The following is a 19,120-nucleotide window of genomic DNA, read 5'->3' as shown; positions in this document are numbered from 1 at the left end:
GTGATGCAGACGGCTTTTCTGCTGTAAAGTTCAAGATGTGCTATGAGGCATTGTTAAATGTGGGTAAATTGTGCGGTAAATGGCAAGATCTAGACAGTTTTTGTATATAATTACTACTCTCCCCCCTTGTTTATTTGTTCTGTCAAGTCTGAAAATGTTATAACCTGGAGGTAGTATTTCATTTTCTTTTATGTGAGGTTTCTGTGACTACAGCTATAATAGGATTATAAAATGCTAGGCATGCTTGGAATTCTTGGAGTTTATTGCAAATGCCTCTGAGATTAATATTAAGTAGTAGTATGTCAGATTTGTTTGTAGCTATGGGGTGTTGAACTTGGGGAGGATATTGATGCAGTTTGTGAAAGTAGTATGGTCTAGGTTTGGATGGATGTCTCCTCTGAAATTTCAAATGAGTGGCTGAGTGATACAGAAGGAAATACCATTTAGGTTTAGATTTTTATTTTTTATTTATTTTACATTTGTTGACCAGGATAGTCCGACTGGATGCATGTCCATTTTCAGCTTAGGCCTGGGGAGAAAAGCTCCAACAGAAACAATAAAAACATGTTACAAATATAATATTGACAAAGACTACATAAGCAAACAAGTTCCATAAGTTAGAGTTAATCCCTGGTGAAAGTCAGGGGTAAATTAAACAGTAAGCTGATTGATTAGATTTTACACATTTTAGATGAGTTAGCCAGGCTTTCATTATAAAGAGGTGGAGTATTGTTTTCAGGTTAGATTTTAATATTTGTAGCTAAACAGGTTGAAGAGATTTGGCAGGTGTATTTGTGATGAAGTGAAAAAAGAGGGTGCTGTTGTGAGTGGTGTATGGGGGTATGGGTTGGTGGGTGATGTGGTGTTAGGAGAGATGCAAGCTTGATAGTCATGTGTGTAAGTGTGGTGAGGAGTAGTACAGAGATTAGGTGCAAGTATATCATTGTCATGGGATATACTGTGTGTAGGGCTTGTTGTCGTTTTTGTGAGATGTAAGTGACTGATAGGTGAAAGTATCTAGAAGTTGTATTTTTGTTTTGTTTAGGGAAAGCTCTAGAGGGTAGTGCGTCAGGAGACTGAGTACAAATACAAGAAAGTCTGGTTTCTAGGGGGTTGTATGCACAGACTGGATGTGGAAAAAGTGTGGGTGGAGTTAGTTTTGTTTAAATTTAGTTGTAGTGGGAGTGAGTGGGAATTGGGTTAGAGTAGGAAAGTGCAGATACGCCCAAGCAGAGTGAGAGTGGAACAGTGCAGGGCCCACACACAGTACTGTATTCTCAATAGAAACAATCAGTGGAGCTGCATTTAGAAGTAATGTGAGCTTAATAAAGCAATTTTACAGAGATAAAGCTACCACAGCCAAAGTTTATTCTGTGCCAATGTTTCTGATAGTAAACAAAATAACAGCAGACAGTACTATGTTAGCCAATATATTGAGGTAAACTTACTAAGCTTGATTTAAGTTAGGTGACTGACTTTATATAAGAAGTTTTTTTCCTCCCAGGGACTGTAACATGGATAGTGACAAAGACATATTTTTTTTTCTTTTTTCTTGTGACTTTCCACCTACTATAAGATTTTACTGTTAGAAACAGGGTGTATAGCAATACATTTTACTAATGTTTATTTGCAGGGTATAATAGTGTTAGCTAAATTAACTACCAACTGGAAAAAAATTATATTGATTTAGTTTTAGTGCAAGGGTCTGGAGCCGTCTCATAGTATGCACACTATCAGATAGATACATTAAATACAGAGAGAGTACATCAGTAGCTTATGCTTATGAGTTGAAACATTAACTATACTTTAAATGTTCTTTCCCACTGGGGGAGATCTTGGCTGTAGATGAACGGTCTCACTGAGACAAGGCAAAGTTTTCAGGAAGGCAGATGGTGATGCATTATATAAATAATTAGTTCTACTGTCTACAGCTGAAAGGAAAGAAAAGACATAGTTAGCAAAGAAGGAAAGAAACATTTATCTTAACTGTGCTTAATATTGGAGAGAGGTGTAGACTTTATGAAAATGAACACAAATATACCCCTACCTTCACCACTGCTCCTTGAGGTCCTTTTGCAAATGATTAAGAAACACCTTTGTAAGGACTTCAGGGTGTGTGTGGGAAGTACAGGACAATGAACAAATTTGCGAGTAAGTTAATGAGGAAGTACTTTTTAGGAAGTAGAACAGTTTAACCCAAAATTTTGTGTGCTACAAAACACTTACGCCTTTGGCAGTACTACCAGTTCTAGGCAGCAATTACTATAGCACATATATGGTACAGTACTAAGTGCAGTCTATTTTCTGAAATACTCAGAAAGTATGTCTATAACAGTATAAACCAATAAACAGACATATAGATTCTTGTGCCCTGTACTGTGACAGTCATTTGTGAGGGATAACTGCAAGTAATATGTATTACAATACTAAAAATAGCAGCATGCAGGTTGATAACAGTAGTAATTTTAGATGACAGTATATAAAGAGAACAATGGAAGACACTAAATACTTGTCATCTTACCGCAGTTGCTGTCCAGGTGTCTAATTTCCCTATGGACAAATTAGTGAACTCTTTCAGATTAACTAGGAAGAGTAATGCCTATCTTACACATCCAATGCACTATGAAGAAAAATTCCACATAACATAATCAAAATATGGTTCACAAGTATCACATCTGAAAAGAAGCTATGCATATGTGTATGTTTAGTATCATGCAAGTTAACTAGGAACAGTAGCATCTATCTTATATACTCAATGCACTTTAAATGATCAACAGCACCAGTAAAAACATATGATTCACCAGCATTGCATCAAAAACAATGCCTAACAGAATGAATGGCAAAATACATCAGACAAGTTCCAAAGCATGGTTTGTGCTCAGTAAATACTGCTACATTTACACTAAAAAAAAAAAAAAAAAGGCACACTGTTTTATGAAACAATTCTGCATATTACAGCCCATGAATGTCTCAAGTGGATTATTCAATCAGTATCTGTCTATATTCAGTGTTAGATATAAATACCAGCTTGGGTCTCTGAAAAGAGGCTACTAGCCTAGTGGGACTAACCCAGTCAAAAAATAAAATAAAATTGTAGGTTCAAAGGAGATTACTAGGCTAACAGCTTAAGAGTCATTACAAGCCTAGCCAATGTAACCTGATTTCAAACAATATATGGCCCCTAGGGGCAACAAGGATGGCAAGGGTTTGTGCCTATCCCTTAAGTGTCTTAAAGATTGCCCCGTCCATAAGAGACAAAGGTGTTACTCCAGGTGTGAATTTAAGCTTCTCCATCCATTGATCCAAACTGCATTTGAAGAGGGCTAGGGAAGGGCTCTGCTTAATGTGAATAGGAAGCCTGTTCCAAAGAAGGGGCAATCTCTGAGACACCCACGTGTCTCTCCAGCATGTTTTGTTTGAGTCGCTGACTAAGTTTAAATCCCTCGATTGGGTGACCCTTATGCTGTTTGACTTATGGATGTGTAACAGCTCCACCATGGATAGGTCTCTCCTAGATAGTCAGTAGAAGGCAGACTAAAGGGAGAGGGCTATTAGTCTATCCACACAGGCCATATTGTTTACACCCTGTATTTTCTTTGTGAGGAACATCTGAGGTTGCTTCAGGTGCTGTAAGTACTTAGTCACGTACATGCCAAATGGTGCATTGTGCTCACATAGAACATATTGTTTACATCCTGTAATTTCTTTGTGAAGAGCATCTGAGGTTGCTTCAGCTGCTGTAAGTGCCTAGTCAAGTACATGCCAAATGGTGCATTGTACTCGATTATTGGTCTAATGAGGGTTGAGTGCAGCAGAACTGTAATTTCCTTGGATCTGGATGCCATACCTTTATTTAGAAATTGTGCCACATAGAAGGACTTCCTCATCACTATGGACACATGGTGGTCAAAGATCAGGGTACTATCTATTTGTGTAACTAGAGCTCTCACCTCTGAGTCTACACTTAGGGGTGTGCTATTGATGCTGTAATTTGCAGGAGTATTTGACTTCCCAAAGGCTATGATAATACATTTTTTGCATTTAGTTTTATGCCATGGTTCTGGCATCAATCATTTATTTGATCTAGACCCTCCTGAAGGATAGCTACATCACTGGAGATCAGTGATTGCCACCAGCTTGCAGTCATCTGCAAACTTCATCATCCAGAGGCCTTCCAAATTAGCCTTGACTTCAGAGAAGTATATTCTGAACACAAGTGGTCCCAGCACTGATCCTTGTGGCATACCAAATCAACTCTTACTGGATCTAGATTCACCCACTTTAACCACATGGTCTTGTCTGTGAGCCAACTGGATATCCATCTGGTGATGTGGGGATTTATGTCCAGTTTTGTGAGTTTATTTATAATACCTGAGTGGAGAATTCTGTCAAATGCCTTGGCTAGGTTGCGGTAGGCAGTATGCCTTGTTTTAGCCTCATCCATGGCCTTAGTGATTTTCTCACAGAAAGCCACCAGATTCAGTAGGCATGACCTGCCCTTGTCAAAGCCGAGCTGGGTCAGGTCCAGTGTTTGGAGGTTTCCTATGCCATTACTTATCAGGTTCATGATTATTCTTTCCATGGCCTTACATATAAGACTAGCCAAACATATGGGTTTGTCATTTCCCGGATCAGTAGATGGTCCCCCTTTATGCAGAGGGATGACTGCTGCTATCTTCCACTGTACTGGGACAAAGCAAGTGCAGAGATTGTGGTTAAACAGACATCCTAACAGGCCTGATAAGTCCTGATTTAAGCTGTTTAAGAGGCAACCTAGTATATCATCAGGCCCCATTGAAACTGTGTTTTTAGCTTTAGAGAGCACTGTGCCAACCTCTTCTTTGGTGACAATTGTTGGTGCAGTGATGGAGGGTATTTTTTTGGGAGAACTGTGGGTGATGGGGAGGTGAAATTTGAGGTGAATTTGTTGGCCAACAGATTTGTTATATCTTCTGCTAAGTATAGGTGACACCATCTAAAGCTAATTCCGCACATTTTTGGCCATTGCCCTTAAGATTGCAGATATAACTGAAAAATGGCTTATGGTTATTCTTACCTTTAGAGGCTATTTTTACCCCAAAGTCTGCTTTCAGGGGCTTGACTAGTTCACTGACTCACTTGTTTAGATTAACAAGGGACTTTTTGCTGTCTTGTGCACATTCCCTCTTACTTCTCGACAGAATTTTCTTTCTTTTGTTGTACAACCTATTAATACCTGGGGTCCACTAGAGTGGCTTGTTTTTACAGTTTGACCTGTTTTTATTTTGGTCTTGTACCACCATTTCTATGCAGTTCTTTAAATAGTCGTACAGCTTTTGTGTATGCCACTGCACAGGTTTCTGTGTTTTCTGGATTTGGGGGACTTGGAATCTAGCTATGTTGCCCCTTAATTGTGGGTAATTTACTTTAAAGAAGTTCTTAAAGTTATTGGTGTTAGGTGGATGGAATAGTTTTACATTTATTTCACGGAAGACCGCTTTGTGATCTGGTCTTACCAGTGAGGACATCGGGGGGGGGGGGGCAGCAGTCACCCATATTTGGGTACTAGATGGATATTTGTTCACATAGTGGCAGTACAAACTAGCTGCTCCAGAGCATATGAATTTACAAATTCAAGAAATCTTTGGTCCTGCATGTTAGTGGTTGCGTATGCCTCCCAATTAATGAAGGAGTAGTTAAAATCACCTATGACTATGGTACTGGACTACATGGTGAGTGATTCTAATAACTTCAAGTACAATGTATGGGTTTCCTGATTCATGGTGGGGGACTTGTAGCTAGCAAGAATATGGTAATGGATTTTTCCCATTGTTAGTTGGACATGGAATAACTTAAACATTCCATACTGTTTGACCAGCCTTGAGGTGTACTTATCCTTAATGTAGACATATGTACCGCTGCCTTTTGCTCTTTCAGATTCAGTGGATGGTCAGAATATATGAAGGTCATTATAGCCATGCACTGACAGAATGCTTTCCATGGCTTTGAACCATGTTTCAGTAACTGCACAGATGTCAGCATTCTCCATGCTGAGGAAAGCTTCTAGAGAGTGCAGTTTCTTGTTGAGACTCCTAGTACTGAGAAGTAACACCTTTAGCTTGTTCTAAGTAGCTTTTGTTATGTTGGAAGGTTTGTCTGCTTGGCAATGCCTAAAAAGGGGTGGATAATGTTTTGGACAATATCCAAAAAACTACAGGTGACAGGGTAAAGACCATCCCTGGCAAAGCAGCATGGCCTGTCAACCATGTCCTCCCAGACTGACAAGTATTGCCCCTTTGGACTGACACTAGTAACTAAACCAATTGTTGAAGTCAGTCATTTTCTGCTTGATATTGTGGCATCACCATTGGAGGCAGTAGAATGCTGCTCAGTGGTAGGCTCATACCTGCCTATGACACACATTCTGAGAGCTCAATGATGTCTCTCTTCATACAGTCCAAGGAGGTCCATCTCAGGTCATTTATGCCCACATGAACTATGACTCAGTCATATTGGTGCTTGGGGTAAGTGATCCTGTCCCTTGACGGGCAACTAACTGTAACTTTCTCCTTATCCAGTCTGTTAAGAGGGATATCAGTGTGTCTCACAATGGAGTCTCCTATGACCAGAATACTGGTTTGTGGAGTGTTTCACCATATAGGCTTGGTAGTTGAGATGCAGTGAGATGTGGCTTTGTCTTGTGCTGGTAATTGTCTTGTTTGTTTGCACATGGAGTTTCTGAGGACTGCACCTGAGAGTCCTTTTTTTTGGTTTGGGTAAGTTGCATGTGAGCAACTCCACATATGTCAGGCTGTGTGTGGTCCTTTGTGAGTCCAGTGAGTAATATGTGTGAGTCGCTGGCAACCTGTTTGTTGCTTTTTGGATCTGTATGTGAATCTAGCCACTAGTGTCAATGTGCAACTACATATCTCACATATTGTATTTGTCTGTTTGAGAATTAAGTGGTTGTCAGTGTACATAAGGCAAATAGTGCATTGCCTCAGGATGTCCATGTCCACCAAGATGGATGCAGAAAAGACAGGAAAGTGCCCATCCATGGCTGTAGGTCCTAACGTGTACTTGCAAGGGATAGGAATGGAGGGTGTTTGTAACTAGCAGAGACATTGGTGCTTGCTTTGTGTAATCTGCAACTAATGTAAGCAGTGATACTGCCCAGTGCTCAAAGCAGATCCTCGCAGAGCAGCAATATACCTAATACTAACTAAAAAACATTAGATACAATGTATTGCAGTGCAGAACAGCAGCCCTTACAGCAGTTTAAAAATGCAAATTTAAACTTTAAATAAGTGCAAAACAAACAAAAAAAAAACAATAAATAGCACAATAAACTTTTAAAGTATAATGAAAATAAGCAATACAAGTGCAAAATGATACTTAATTTCATTTGTGTTATCAAGGAATGCTTCAGATGTTAGCAAAATCTCTCAAAGTCTCTGGCATTATCACCAAGAGATGAGCAGCTCTGGCCAAATGAACCAAGACTTACACAAATGTGATCTATCCATATATAAAATCAATCTATATGTATGCTTATCTATGTATATATAGACACACTCAAGGTTGCACAAAGTATAATAAATACACTGGTCTGATAAAGTCTCATGTTCTTTCAGTAGAGTGTATCAGAGACAAAAACACTTACTAATAAACATATTTTGTCAGCCTAGCCAAGTTATCTTGAAAGAATAATGACATCCTGTATCCAAACAGGACATTGCGGGCCATGCATTTATAAGCTACCTCTGTCCATATAGGTGCCAGTTCCGGTGTAAACTTCCAATTCCCCATCTGCTGGTCTAGGTTGCACTTAAACTGGGTAACAGACGAACTCAGCTTCACATGAATAGGAAGCCTGTTCCATAGGAGGGACAGTCTCTGGGACACACATCTGTCTCTCACATGTATTCTGTTTAAGTCACAGAGAAAATTCAGGTCCCTAGACCTTGTATTTCTGGGCCTGTTTGACTTATGAATATGTAGGAGAGTGGGCCAAATACCGAGCCCCGGGGGACTCCTCTAGTGACTGACCTCTTGGTGGAGATGGCCTCACCTATTTTGACCCCCTGGGTCCTATCAGTGAGCTATTTGGCTATCCAGTGGGTGATAAAAGGGTTTATATCCATATTAGTAAGCTTGTCTATAATGCCTGAGTCGGGTATTGTGTCAAAAGGCTTGGCCAGGTTGAGGTGCCTGTGTGCAGAGTCTTGTCTTCATCCATTGATTTGATGACTCTCTCAAAGAGGTCCACCACATTTAATAGGCATGACCTTTCTTTAACAAAGCCGAACTGTGATGGGTCCAGTGTTTGCAGGTTATCTATGTCCTCATTTACCATGTCTATGATGATTTTTTTCCCATGGTCTTGCATATGACACTGGTCAGACGTATGGGCCTGTAGTTACCCAAATAAGTGTTTGGACCTCCTCTGTGTAGGGGAATGACTGTAGCCATCTTCTGTCACTTGGGCACAAAACCTGACTGTAGGCTCCAGTAGAAAAGTGATTCAAGTACACCAGAGAGGAAATGTTTTGTGCTACTTATTAAGCATCCCAGGATGTTACTAGAACCCATTGATCCAGTATTTTTGGCCTTGGAAAGTTCATTGATGGCCTGCTCCCTAGTAATCCCTAGTAACAGTTGGGGGGATTGTGGAATGCAGTATTTCCTTTGGACTGGAGAAATTTGAGATGAATTTGTCAGCCAAAAGGTTGGCAATGGCCTCCAGTTTTTTTTTTTCTTTTTTAATTTCTCCAAGTCATTTGGGTTTCTAATACCATGATGGGAATGGACCACATTCCTAAGTCAAAGTACAATTAAAGTTCATGAAATTAGTACGGTTTCAGTCTTTGATGTTAGCCAGAAGTGCTCTCTGCAGCGCCCACAATGTGCCCAGTAATGACTCCTTCTGCAATTCGTATGGAGTTACATATATTGGTAACGTATCTAAATATGATTGTAGATTCTTTTTTTATAAGACCTGTTGCCCCTACTACTATTGGAACTGTCTGGGCATCTTTCTTCCACATTGCTGTCGTTTCTGCCTGCAAATCCTGATATTTTATGATTTTGTGTGTCTCTGTACGCAAGGCACTGTAGTCACTCTGGGTGTGGCGATTTCAATGATCAATGCTACTTTTGTCTTCTTTTCATGGAACACTATATCAGGTTTTCTAGCATCTATCTTTTGAACTGCTGGTAATGGATGATCCCATGTAATGTAGACTTTATCGCTGTCTATGATGCTTTGTGGCTCATGTTTCTAGTGTTTTCCAGCCACTTCAATACCATAATGTTTGCACAACCCCCACTGCAACAGTTTTGCTGCATTATTATGCCTTTCAGTATACAGTCCTCCTGTCATTAGTATGTCACAACCAGCAACGAGATGTGCAACTGTTTCCAATTGTTTTACAAAACCTACATTTGTCTCTTTATCCCACGTTTAATAGACTTTGTAAGCCAGCATGTACGTAGCCCACTGTCTTGTGCCATCAGTATTAACCTTTCATCTCTTAGTTTGAATTTGCCTCTCCTTTAACCATTCCTGCATTTGTTCCTGATCAACATGAGGTTATTCCAGAAGTTTTCTATACATGCAACTATATTTATGCATTTTCCACATTTCTTGCCTTCTCATCTGGTCCTTCACCTTATATTCTTTCTTTTGTTTTTTGGCACATTCAGTTGCTGCCTGATTTTTATCTACTTGTGGTTTGATTTCCATTCCTGGTTGATGCCAATATGCTTCTGCTAGACTAAGCAGGGAAGTCATCTTAGATTTATTCTCCTCATGATCCAGTTCAGTGTGGGTGATGCCATTTACAATAAACTCTGTGCATTGTTGTGTATTTCCCCGACACTACAGAGATAGCTGTAGAAAGCATTGTGGTTGTCCTTTGCCTGAAAAGCTATTTTTTCTTCAAATTTAGCCTTTGAAATATTAATTAACCCTCTTAGCTGCCTATTTAAATTGTCCTGGTGGCTTTTAGCATCTAGGGCTTTTTTCCTCCTCCATTTGGCAAAGATTTTTTTTCTTTTGTTGTATTACCAATTGATACTGTAATTTCACCAAGATGGCTTGTCCTCTGAGATTGTCTTATTCTAAATATGAGTGGGCACAGCTTGCTCTATACAGCTATCAATATAGCTGTACAGAGATTTTATTTTATTTTTTATTTTATTTTACATTTGTTTACCAAGAATGTCTGACTGGGCATCATGTCTTGCTTCATGTAGTCAAGGGGGGGTACATCTCTGGTCATTAACACCCATATGAACTACGACAGAGTCATACTGGTACTTGTGGTTCAATGATCTGAGTGCCTGTGTGACTTGACAAATCCTAGCCCCAGAAAGGCAGCTAACTCTCCTTATGCAGTCTGATGAGGGGGGATATTGGTGTGCCTCACTACAGAGTCACCATTTCACTATATGTAGCCATGGGTGGTGTTTTAACAGAGTGTTTATGTGATGGCTAAGTTCCCTTTTTTGATTGTACTGTGCAGAAGGTATTAGTATTTTAGGAAGTTTACCTGTAAGTGTCTCAGCATAACCCAGCCACTGGGAATGCACAAGCCAGTGCATTTCTTTGTGCCGGTCCAAAGCCCGGATAAATGGGGAGGCTTGCGTCAGGAAGGGCATCCGGTGTAAAATTTTGCCAAATCATACATGTGGACAACAGTACAGAAATATATACTGGATCAGTCGAGGCCCGGGTTAACAATGACCGCCACCAGTACTGTTGGCCAACAGGGTGCTGGCGGAAATTGGGCTACTGTTGGCCACAGGAGGAGAAGAGGGGGAAGGCTTGCTCGAAGGCAGGTAAAGGCTAGGACTGTGGTAGTGAGGTTCGTAACTTTGAATGTTGGCAGTATCACTGGTGTAGGGAGAGAGCTAGCCGATATGATGGACCGAAGGAAGGTTGGTATACTGTGTGTGAAAGAGACCAGATGGAAGGGGAGCAAGGCTAGGTGTATCGGAGGCGGGTTCAAATTATTTTATCATGGTGTGGATGGGAGGAGAAATGGCGTAGGGGTTATCCTGAAGGAACAGTATGCTAAGAGTATTTTGGAGGTGAAAAGAGTGTCGGATAGAGTGATGTTTATGAAGCTGGAAATTGATGGTATATTGATGAATGTTGTTAGTGCATATGCTCCACAAGTTGGGTGTGCAATGGATGAGAAAGAAAACATTTTGGAATGAGTTGGATGAAGTGGTGATGACTATACCCAAGGGTGAGAGAGTGGTGATTGGAGCAGATTTCAATGGGCGTGTTGGTGAAGGGAACAGAGGGGATGAGGAAGTGATGGGTAGGTATGGTGTTAAGCAAAGGAATGCAGAAGGTCAGATGGTAGTGGATTTGCGAAAAGGATGGACAAGAGTGAGGAGCATAGGGTGACATACAAGAGTGGAGGGAGATGCACACAGGTGGATTATATCTTATTTAGAAGGGCCAGTCTGAAGGAGATTGGTGACTGTAAAGTGGTGGCAAGGGAAAGTGTAGTTAGGCAACATAGGATGGTGGTTTGTAGGATGACATTGGTGATCAAGAAGAGGAGGAGTATGAGGGTAGCACCAAGGATCAAATGGTGGAAAATGAAAAAGGATAATTGTGAGGTGGAGTTCAGGGAAGAGTTAAGACAGGCACTGGGTGGCAGTGAAGAGTTACCAAATAGCTGGGTAACTACAGCAGAGCTAGTAAGGGGGACTGCTAGAAAGGTGCTTGGTGTGACATCTGGACAGAGGAAGAAGGACAAGGAGACCTGGTGGTGGAATGAGGAAGTACAGGAGAGTATACAGAGAAAAAGGTTGGTGAAGAAGAAGTGGGATTGTCAGAGAAATGAAGAAAGTAGACAGGAGTATAAGGAGATGAGGTGCATGGCAAAGAGAGAGGTGGCGAAGGCTAAGGATAAGGTGTATGAAGAGTTGTATGAAAGGTTGGACACTAAGGAGGGAGAAAAGGACCTGTACCGACTGGCTAGACAGAGGGACCGAGCTAGTAAAGATGTGCAGCAGGTAAGGGTGATAAAGGATAATGAGGGAAACGTACTCACAAGAGTGGAGAGTGTGTTGAGCAGATGGAAAGAGTACTTTGGGGAGCTGAGGAATGAAGAGAATGAGAGGGAGAGAAGGTTGGATGATGTGTGGATAGTGAATCATGAAGTGCAGTGGATTAGCAAGGAGGAAGTAAGGATAGCTATGAAGAGGATGAAGAATGGAAAGGCTGTTGGTCCAGGTGACATACCTGTGGAAGCATGGAGGTGTTTAGGTGAAATGGCAGTGGAGTTTTTAGCTAGATTGCTTAATGAAATCTTGGAAAGCGAGAGGATGCCTGTCGAATGGAGAAAAGTGTTTTAGTACCGATTTTTAAGAATAAGGCTGATGTGCAGAAATGTAGTAACTACAGAGGGGATAAATTGATCAGTCACAGCATGAAGTTATGGGAAAGAGTAGTGGAAGCTAGGTTAAGAAGGGAGGTGATGATTAGTGATCAGCAGTATGGTTTCATGCCAGGAAAGAGCACTACAGATGTGATGTTTGCTCTGGGAGTGTTGACAGAGAAGTGCAGAGAAGGTCAGAAGGAGTTGCATATTGTCTTTGTGGACTTAGAGAAAGCATATGACAGGGTGCCTTGGAGGAGTCGTGGTATTGTATGAGGATATTGGGAGTGTCAGAGAAGTATGTAAGAGTGGTACAGGATATGTACGAGGGTAGTGTGACAGCATATCTATGGCTACTGATCTACTAGGGAGGAGTGAGGGAAATTTAAATACTGAATAGCTGAATAAGACAAGGAACTTGATGAGCAATGCTAAGCTATGCACAAACTAAATGACCTAGTAGTTAAAAAAAAATCTGTCTAGACCATAGGGGTATTTTAATGGAAACTTACATTGCAGGAAATCAGCTTCTACACAGATTACAAGGGGGTGTTACACTGCAAGATACTGATGATTATACAGATCACTCACTGCTAGGCGCCTCTGAATACAGAGCAGCATTTCTAACTAAATGTTGTCAAAAAGTGCAGACATTCAACAAATAAACACTCAAATAATGTAGTTGTGACAAAAACAATGTGAAAAGCAAGTGTGAAAGTAGTGAATATGGTAATGTAAGTCTTAGCTTGCTCTTAGGTTATGAGCCAAGCGTTGTTCATCTGTATCGATTAAATAGCAGAGGAGAGACAATAAAAAAATCACAATCAAGATCCTGTGGCCAATCAACAGCAGCACACTCTTCTTTCTTTTACACAGTCATGTGCCAGAAAATGGCTAAGGTCTCCTCTACTCTCAATAAAGTGGAACCAAGGCAGTTCTAACTAAAGACTGTTAAAAGGTCAAAAAGTGCAGATATTGAAAACAAAAGCACTCAATTAATGCAGCTGTGACAAAAAACAATTCAGGAAACAAATGCCAAAACAGTGCATATGGTAATAATAAATCTTAACTTTTGAAGAGTTTAGCAGAAAGCAACAAAACTCTTCTTCTCAAGTAGGGTGGTCACCAAACATCACCAAACACCTCAGAGTTCATAGGTTATGAGCCAAGTGTTGTGCAACTGCGACACTTAAAAGGAAGAAAAGATTTGATTAAAAAAATCACAAACAAGGCTCTGTGGCCACTCAAAAACAGCACACTCTTTGTTCCTTTACACAATCCCAGGCCAGAAAGTGATTCAGGCCCCCTATACTCTCACTAAAGTGGAACCAAGGCAGTTTTAACTAAAGACTGTAAAAAGAGTCAAAAAGTGCAGATACTCCGCACAGAAACACTCAATTAATTCAGCAATAAACAAGTGCCGAAACAGTGGATATGGCAATGTAAGTCTTAGCTTTTGTAAAGTTTAGCAGAAGCCTGCAACACACTTCTTCTCAAGTAGTGTGGTCACCAAATGTCGACAAATGCCTCAGGCACACTGATTCAAATTTTTAAACAAGTTAGCCCTCTAGCCAGTCAAATAAAGACTTACAACAACAGCAATTCCCAGCACAGAAGGGTGTAGGCTATCCTCTCCTCCCACAAGAGTGTAGACCACAGACCTTCTTAATGTAAAATAACTGGTTTGGAGCCAAAGTTCTTAAAAGAGAACTAAGAGTCTTTAAATAATTAAAATTAATCAGGCTACTAACAAGCAGCAATAAATGCAGCAGACTAAATGTGACTGAACATTTTAGGAATGTGCTAAATAAAGTAAAAAGAAGCCACAAATACAGTAAAAAGTGCTGAATAAAATGCAGTTATATTTTATTTATTTGTTTGTTTAGTAAGTGGGAATGTAGGAAACAGAAGATAATTCAAGTTTAAGAGACAAAGTAAGAGGGTCTTCCCAGCTGATCTCTCAGTGCTTGGTAGAATGAGCTGATGAGATGAGACTGGGAGGAGTGTCCAAAATCAGATTTACAGTAAGGGCAGGAAACTCATATTCATATAGTTCGGCAGTTCAGCCAGCATGGTTTTGGAAGATGAAAAGAAGATAAACTAGAATTATGGAGCACACAAAAGAGAAAATCCATATAGATATGGAAAGAGCATGCCAACTTTGAGCAAACAATAAGCAGGGGTCACAAATGAACCATGGATCACTGAGGCAGAAACCTTAACCACTGAGCTGCCCTGCTTATCATGCAAGAATAGTGAATGGCCACCACCAACCTAACTCTTGGGATTTATGAGGAAGGTGGATCATTAAAAATCAACCAAAGTGGTCATATAACCTTTTTGTACCCTGTGTGGGTTAGGACGCAGTGATGTAAGTGGATACAAAATTGTCAATAAATAATCATCCAGGCAAGCAGCAGTGGTCTGTGTATGAGATGCCAACTCCACAGTCTCTGCTAGGAGTCAGGCAGGAAAACACTGGTTCTCCCTATCTGGAAATCAGTAATGCACGGTCTATTCAATTCCTCCCTAATCTGAATGCCTTCATCTGGCCTGTGTAATTTTCAAATCCATGTTACCACACTCAGGGAAAAAAAGTCAGAAATTGATTAGGTTCTTGTGTCTACTACAGAATAAATGCTGGTCAAAATGCTGTGGACAATCTAGGTCTAGAGCAGAGATATTTAAGGCCCTATGCTAAAAAAATGAAATACCAGGAGTTATGTTTAAAACTTTGTTTAAAGCAAGAATTTATAATGAATAGTCTCCTGTCTATGACTCAAAAGCAGTGTGAATTTAACACTTCATTTTTCAGAGAAGCTGTATGCAAATAAAATTTCTATTTGTAACAGCTTAGGTATTAGTTTTGTAGCAGAAATATACTACTCACCTCTTCCATTTCTTGTCTCAGTTGTTCAAATTCCTGCTTTTCCATTTCAAGTTTTTGTCTTCGCTCTTCTTCTGTTCTTCTTTTCTCTTCCTCAGTCTTTTGTTTCAGCATTTCTTCAAAGTTGATTTCCAGTTTGCGTGGAACAAGCGACTCTTGAGAAACTGTTTTAATCATCTCCATTGAGTCCTCCTCGTCAACCTGTTAAGGGGAACAAATACTTCTCTAAGAAAAAAGAAGAAATGTAGATCTCAATGAAAACTGATACAAGCAAAATCTAATGAAACATGCTACAGCCAGCCAGTGGTGCATCAGCCCCATCTGAACCTGAGCTGGACTCCTGTATTCAATCACTGATGACAAAGAAGTACTACTGGTAGTACAGCACCCTCTGCTGGAAGGGTAAATGAGCTAAATCAGAAAGAAAATTTATTCTGTAAAGCCTAAAATGATGGTATCAAGAATCATGGCAGCCATAGCAGGAAAGCAACAGGATAGAAATATAAAGCAAAGAGAAGACACGTGGCTATTGTCTGCTATGTTTTCTAACACAATAACTAGAAAATACAGCTGTCAGTGACCTGAATAGCAAGTGATTGTGTAATTGCAGAGATGGTATACTTAGCAGCAAACAAGATTAGTCATTACAAGGTCAGACAGTGAAATTATCTGATAAATATAATTGATTATACGATGAAGAAAATAATCTATTTTGATCCATTCTGTCATGGAACTCAACAAGATTAAGAGCAACACTGCAGCATTCCACAGCAGGGCATCAATGTAATATTCGTAGCAGTTAATCCCTTTTACCTGTAGTAACACGGTGCACTTCATTGTTATCTGACCTGTACTATGTGTTTGTTGCATTATTTTTTTCTGTAGTACTTATTGTCTTATATTTCTTATTAATATACACATTAAGAAAGGGCCTATATCCTACAGTGTTAATCTGCTCTTGCATATTATCTGATACTGCAAGATCTTGCTATAGCCTAACAGGAACTGCAGCAAAACTGGAAATGAGGCATAGTGCTGCAAACACAGGATGTTAACTTCAGGGTGGGTATGCAGAAATGTTTAGTGCTGTATAAAGAGTGACTTAATATAATCAAGTCTTTTTATCCCTTTCTAAAATGGAGGCAGTGACAGAGCAAATGGGAGAGCGAGAGAGAGAGAGAGAGAGAGACAGTGTGTTAACAGGGGCAGAGAGGCAGAATGCCACAGGGAGAAAAGAGACAGAGTGCACAGATACAAAGATACAGAATGACCCAGTGAGCGGGAGAGCGCGAATGGGAGCAGGGAGACAGAATGACCCAGTGAGAGGGAGAGCGCGAATGGGAGCAGGGAGGCAGAATGACCCAGTGAGAGGGAGAGCGCGAATGGGAGTAGAGAGACAGAATGACCCAGTGAGAGGGAGAGCGCAAATGAGAGCAGGGAGACAGAATGACCCAGTGAGCGGGAGAGCGCGAATGGGAGCAGGGAGACAGAATGACCCAGTGAGAGGGAGAGCGCGAATGGGAGCAGGGAGACAGAATAACTTAGAGAAAGAGAGAGAGCATATGGGGGTAGGTAGACAAAGACACAGACAGAAGAGACAGAGAAAGACAAGGGGCAGAGAAGCAGAGTGACACAGAGAGAGGGAGAGAGTCAGAGTATAATGGTGATGTACTTCTTTACTAAATGAAGTCATACAATAATACAATATCCACTACTCTGCTGAACTTCAAGGATTGCATGTCTACAGCAGACTTACTTCCAGTGTTCAAATCTAGGTTTTGTAAGTTTTCCTTTAAAGTCAAAAAAATAATGCAAGGGTTCCACATAAGAAACAAACTTGCAATAGCGATAAGATATTGAAATATCTTAGTGCAAAAACAACTGATACCTAATGTTACTACAATATTAGTTGATTTAAGAGAACTCTCCTCAATGGGTTCTTACTTGGATTCATACTTTCTATCAGGAATTTGGCAAAACAATGTGGTAGATAAACTTCAGGAAATCTGCATGCTTATTCTGACACACTCCATGATGTAATGCTCTGGATAAATATGTAAGCTCATCTCCCAAAACTGTCAGTTCACACCTCCAGCCATCAGGAAGTATAATCCTATAGATCAAGAAATAACACTGACAATTTGACACCTAAACTGTTACCAAGTATCTACAAGTAAACAGTCAGTTCACACCTCCAGCCATCAGGAAGTATAATCCTATAGATCAAGAAATAACACTGACAATTTGACACCTAAACTGTTACCAAGTATCTACAAGTAAACATTACATGAACTACAAGGAAACCCAACAACAGAGACTTGATGGAAGAGATGCTTCAAAAAAAAAAAGGGGGGGGGTGGAAGGAGGGTATACCTGACCCATCAAGGAATTTTTCTTATAGATCATTTGATGCAGTAACCATGTATGTCCTGTATTTAACAGTGATGACCTTCCTTGATGGTTCTTTGATCTGATGAATCTGAAGCAGCAGACCACCATGGTGCAAGGAGCTAATGACAGCACAAAAACAGAGCTCATAAAGTTGAAGTACTGTCTTACCAAAGGAGGCCTGAATCCCACTGCTGATATTGACAACAATTTTTTGCAGAACCTCTCTACTTTGATCATCAAGTCTCCTACCTGGACAGGTATGGCCAATTTACCTGGTTGATTTGTGTGACAGAAGTAGTGCTGTCACTCACGGTGGACTGAGATTTTTATCTTTAATAAGGCCTAATTCCTTACATATGCTCAGTGAGTTTTCAAGAGGAGGACATCATGTGGGAATAATGCCAGGGTGCTGCTCATTTCTGAAAGCAGCATAAGCCTGCATATGAACTTTCCTCCACAGAACAGGCACTTATGCATAGTTCTTCTGTCTCCAATATGGAAATCTCCTAGACATGGGTACTACCCCTCTCCCCCCCTGACAAAGACAAGTGGGTTCATCCTGTCTTATGCCTCTCTCTGCACATCAGCTCCAGCAGCTTCCTGCTCTGTACACTAAACCTGGGTTACCTGGATCATAATCAGTGCTTTGTCATTCTATACCAATGGAACTGGCAAGGTCAAGACAATAATGCTTAGTCAAGGTATGCACTGAAGATGAAGTGGCTGCAGTGAAGATCTTTGCAGTAAAGACAATTCTGAAGTGAGCACTGAAGGCACCCACTTCCTTACTGGAGTGGGCTTTGACTAAAGTATTTGTACGTGGCTTGTTTGCTGCTTGAAAGCAAAGGATACTGTGACTGGCTATTCACTTGGAAATGTCTCTTACTACCAAGTATGCTGTTCTACCCCTTTAGCAAAGAAGATAGCTGTGGCAAAGTCCTTCAAAACATGTGCACTTCTTTTAAGTGACACCTGAGCTGACATGATGGCCCCTGTCTTAATCTCTGTTTCCACAAAGAAAGATGGAATAGGATAGTTCAGGGAAAAGTCAGAAATCTGTAGCAGAAAGAAACATCAAAGTCTTGTGAAAGACAATATACAGTTCCCTATAGAAAAGAGTTTATACCCAAGTTCCAAAATTATACACTCCGAGGTAATATCCGTTAGGAAAACATTTTTCAAAGAAATACTGTTTATCATCTCTGTGCTAGTTAGCTCAGATGGCAGAGGGCAAAACAATTGATTATGCAGTTCAAGTCCTGTGGAGAAAATAGATTCCTCAAAGAAGGGCAGAGACATAAAACTCTTTTAAGGAATTGCTCAGCGATTTGGTGCTGGGCCACAATCAGTCCTTCTGTCCACAAAGTTGTGATGTGTAAAGGTATCAGACACACATGTACTTTAATGGAAGTCCAAGTAATCCACATGTCTGAGGATATGAAAAATGTCAAGATTACTTACT

The 19,120-nt window shown here is 40.4% G+C and overlaps 1 protein-coding gene across 7 annotated transcripts in view; it reads right to left on the bottom strand.

Annotated features, from left to right (window-relative positions):
- NEXN (nexilin F-actin binding protein) overlaps nucleotides 1-19,120 on the bottom strand; it is a 955,560-nt gene that overhangs the window by 132,232 nt on the left and 804,208 nt on the right. For all 7 annotated transcript variants that reach the window (XM_044085866.1, XM_044085869.1, XM_044085863.1 and 4 more), the window contains one exon: nucleotides 15,271-15,468. In XM_044085866.1, the coding sequence (XP_043941801.1) occupies nucleotides 15,271-15,468 (198 nt within the window). The remainder of the gene's footprint in view (nucleotides 1-15,270; nucleotides 15,469-19,120) is intronic.

The sequence above is a fragment of the Protopterus annectens genome, chromosome 10.part0 (genome assembly GCF_019279795.1).
Source record: "Protopterus annectens isolate FY-2018-M chromosome 10.part0, PAN1.0, whole genome shotgun sequence".
Classification (NCBI taxonomy): Eukaryota; Metazoa; Chordata; order Ceratodontiformes; family Protopteridae; genus Protopterus; species Protopterus annectens.
The sequence above is the reverse complement of the archived record's forward strand: the minus strand, read 5'-3'. Positions and strand labels throughout refer to the sequence as shown.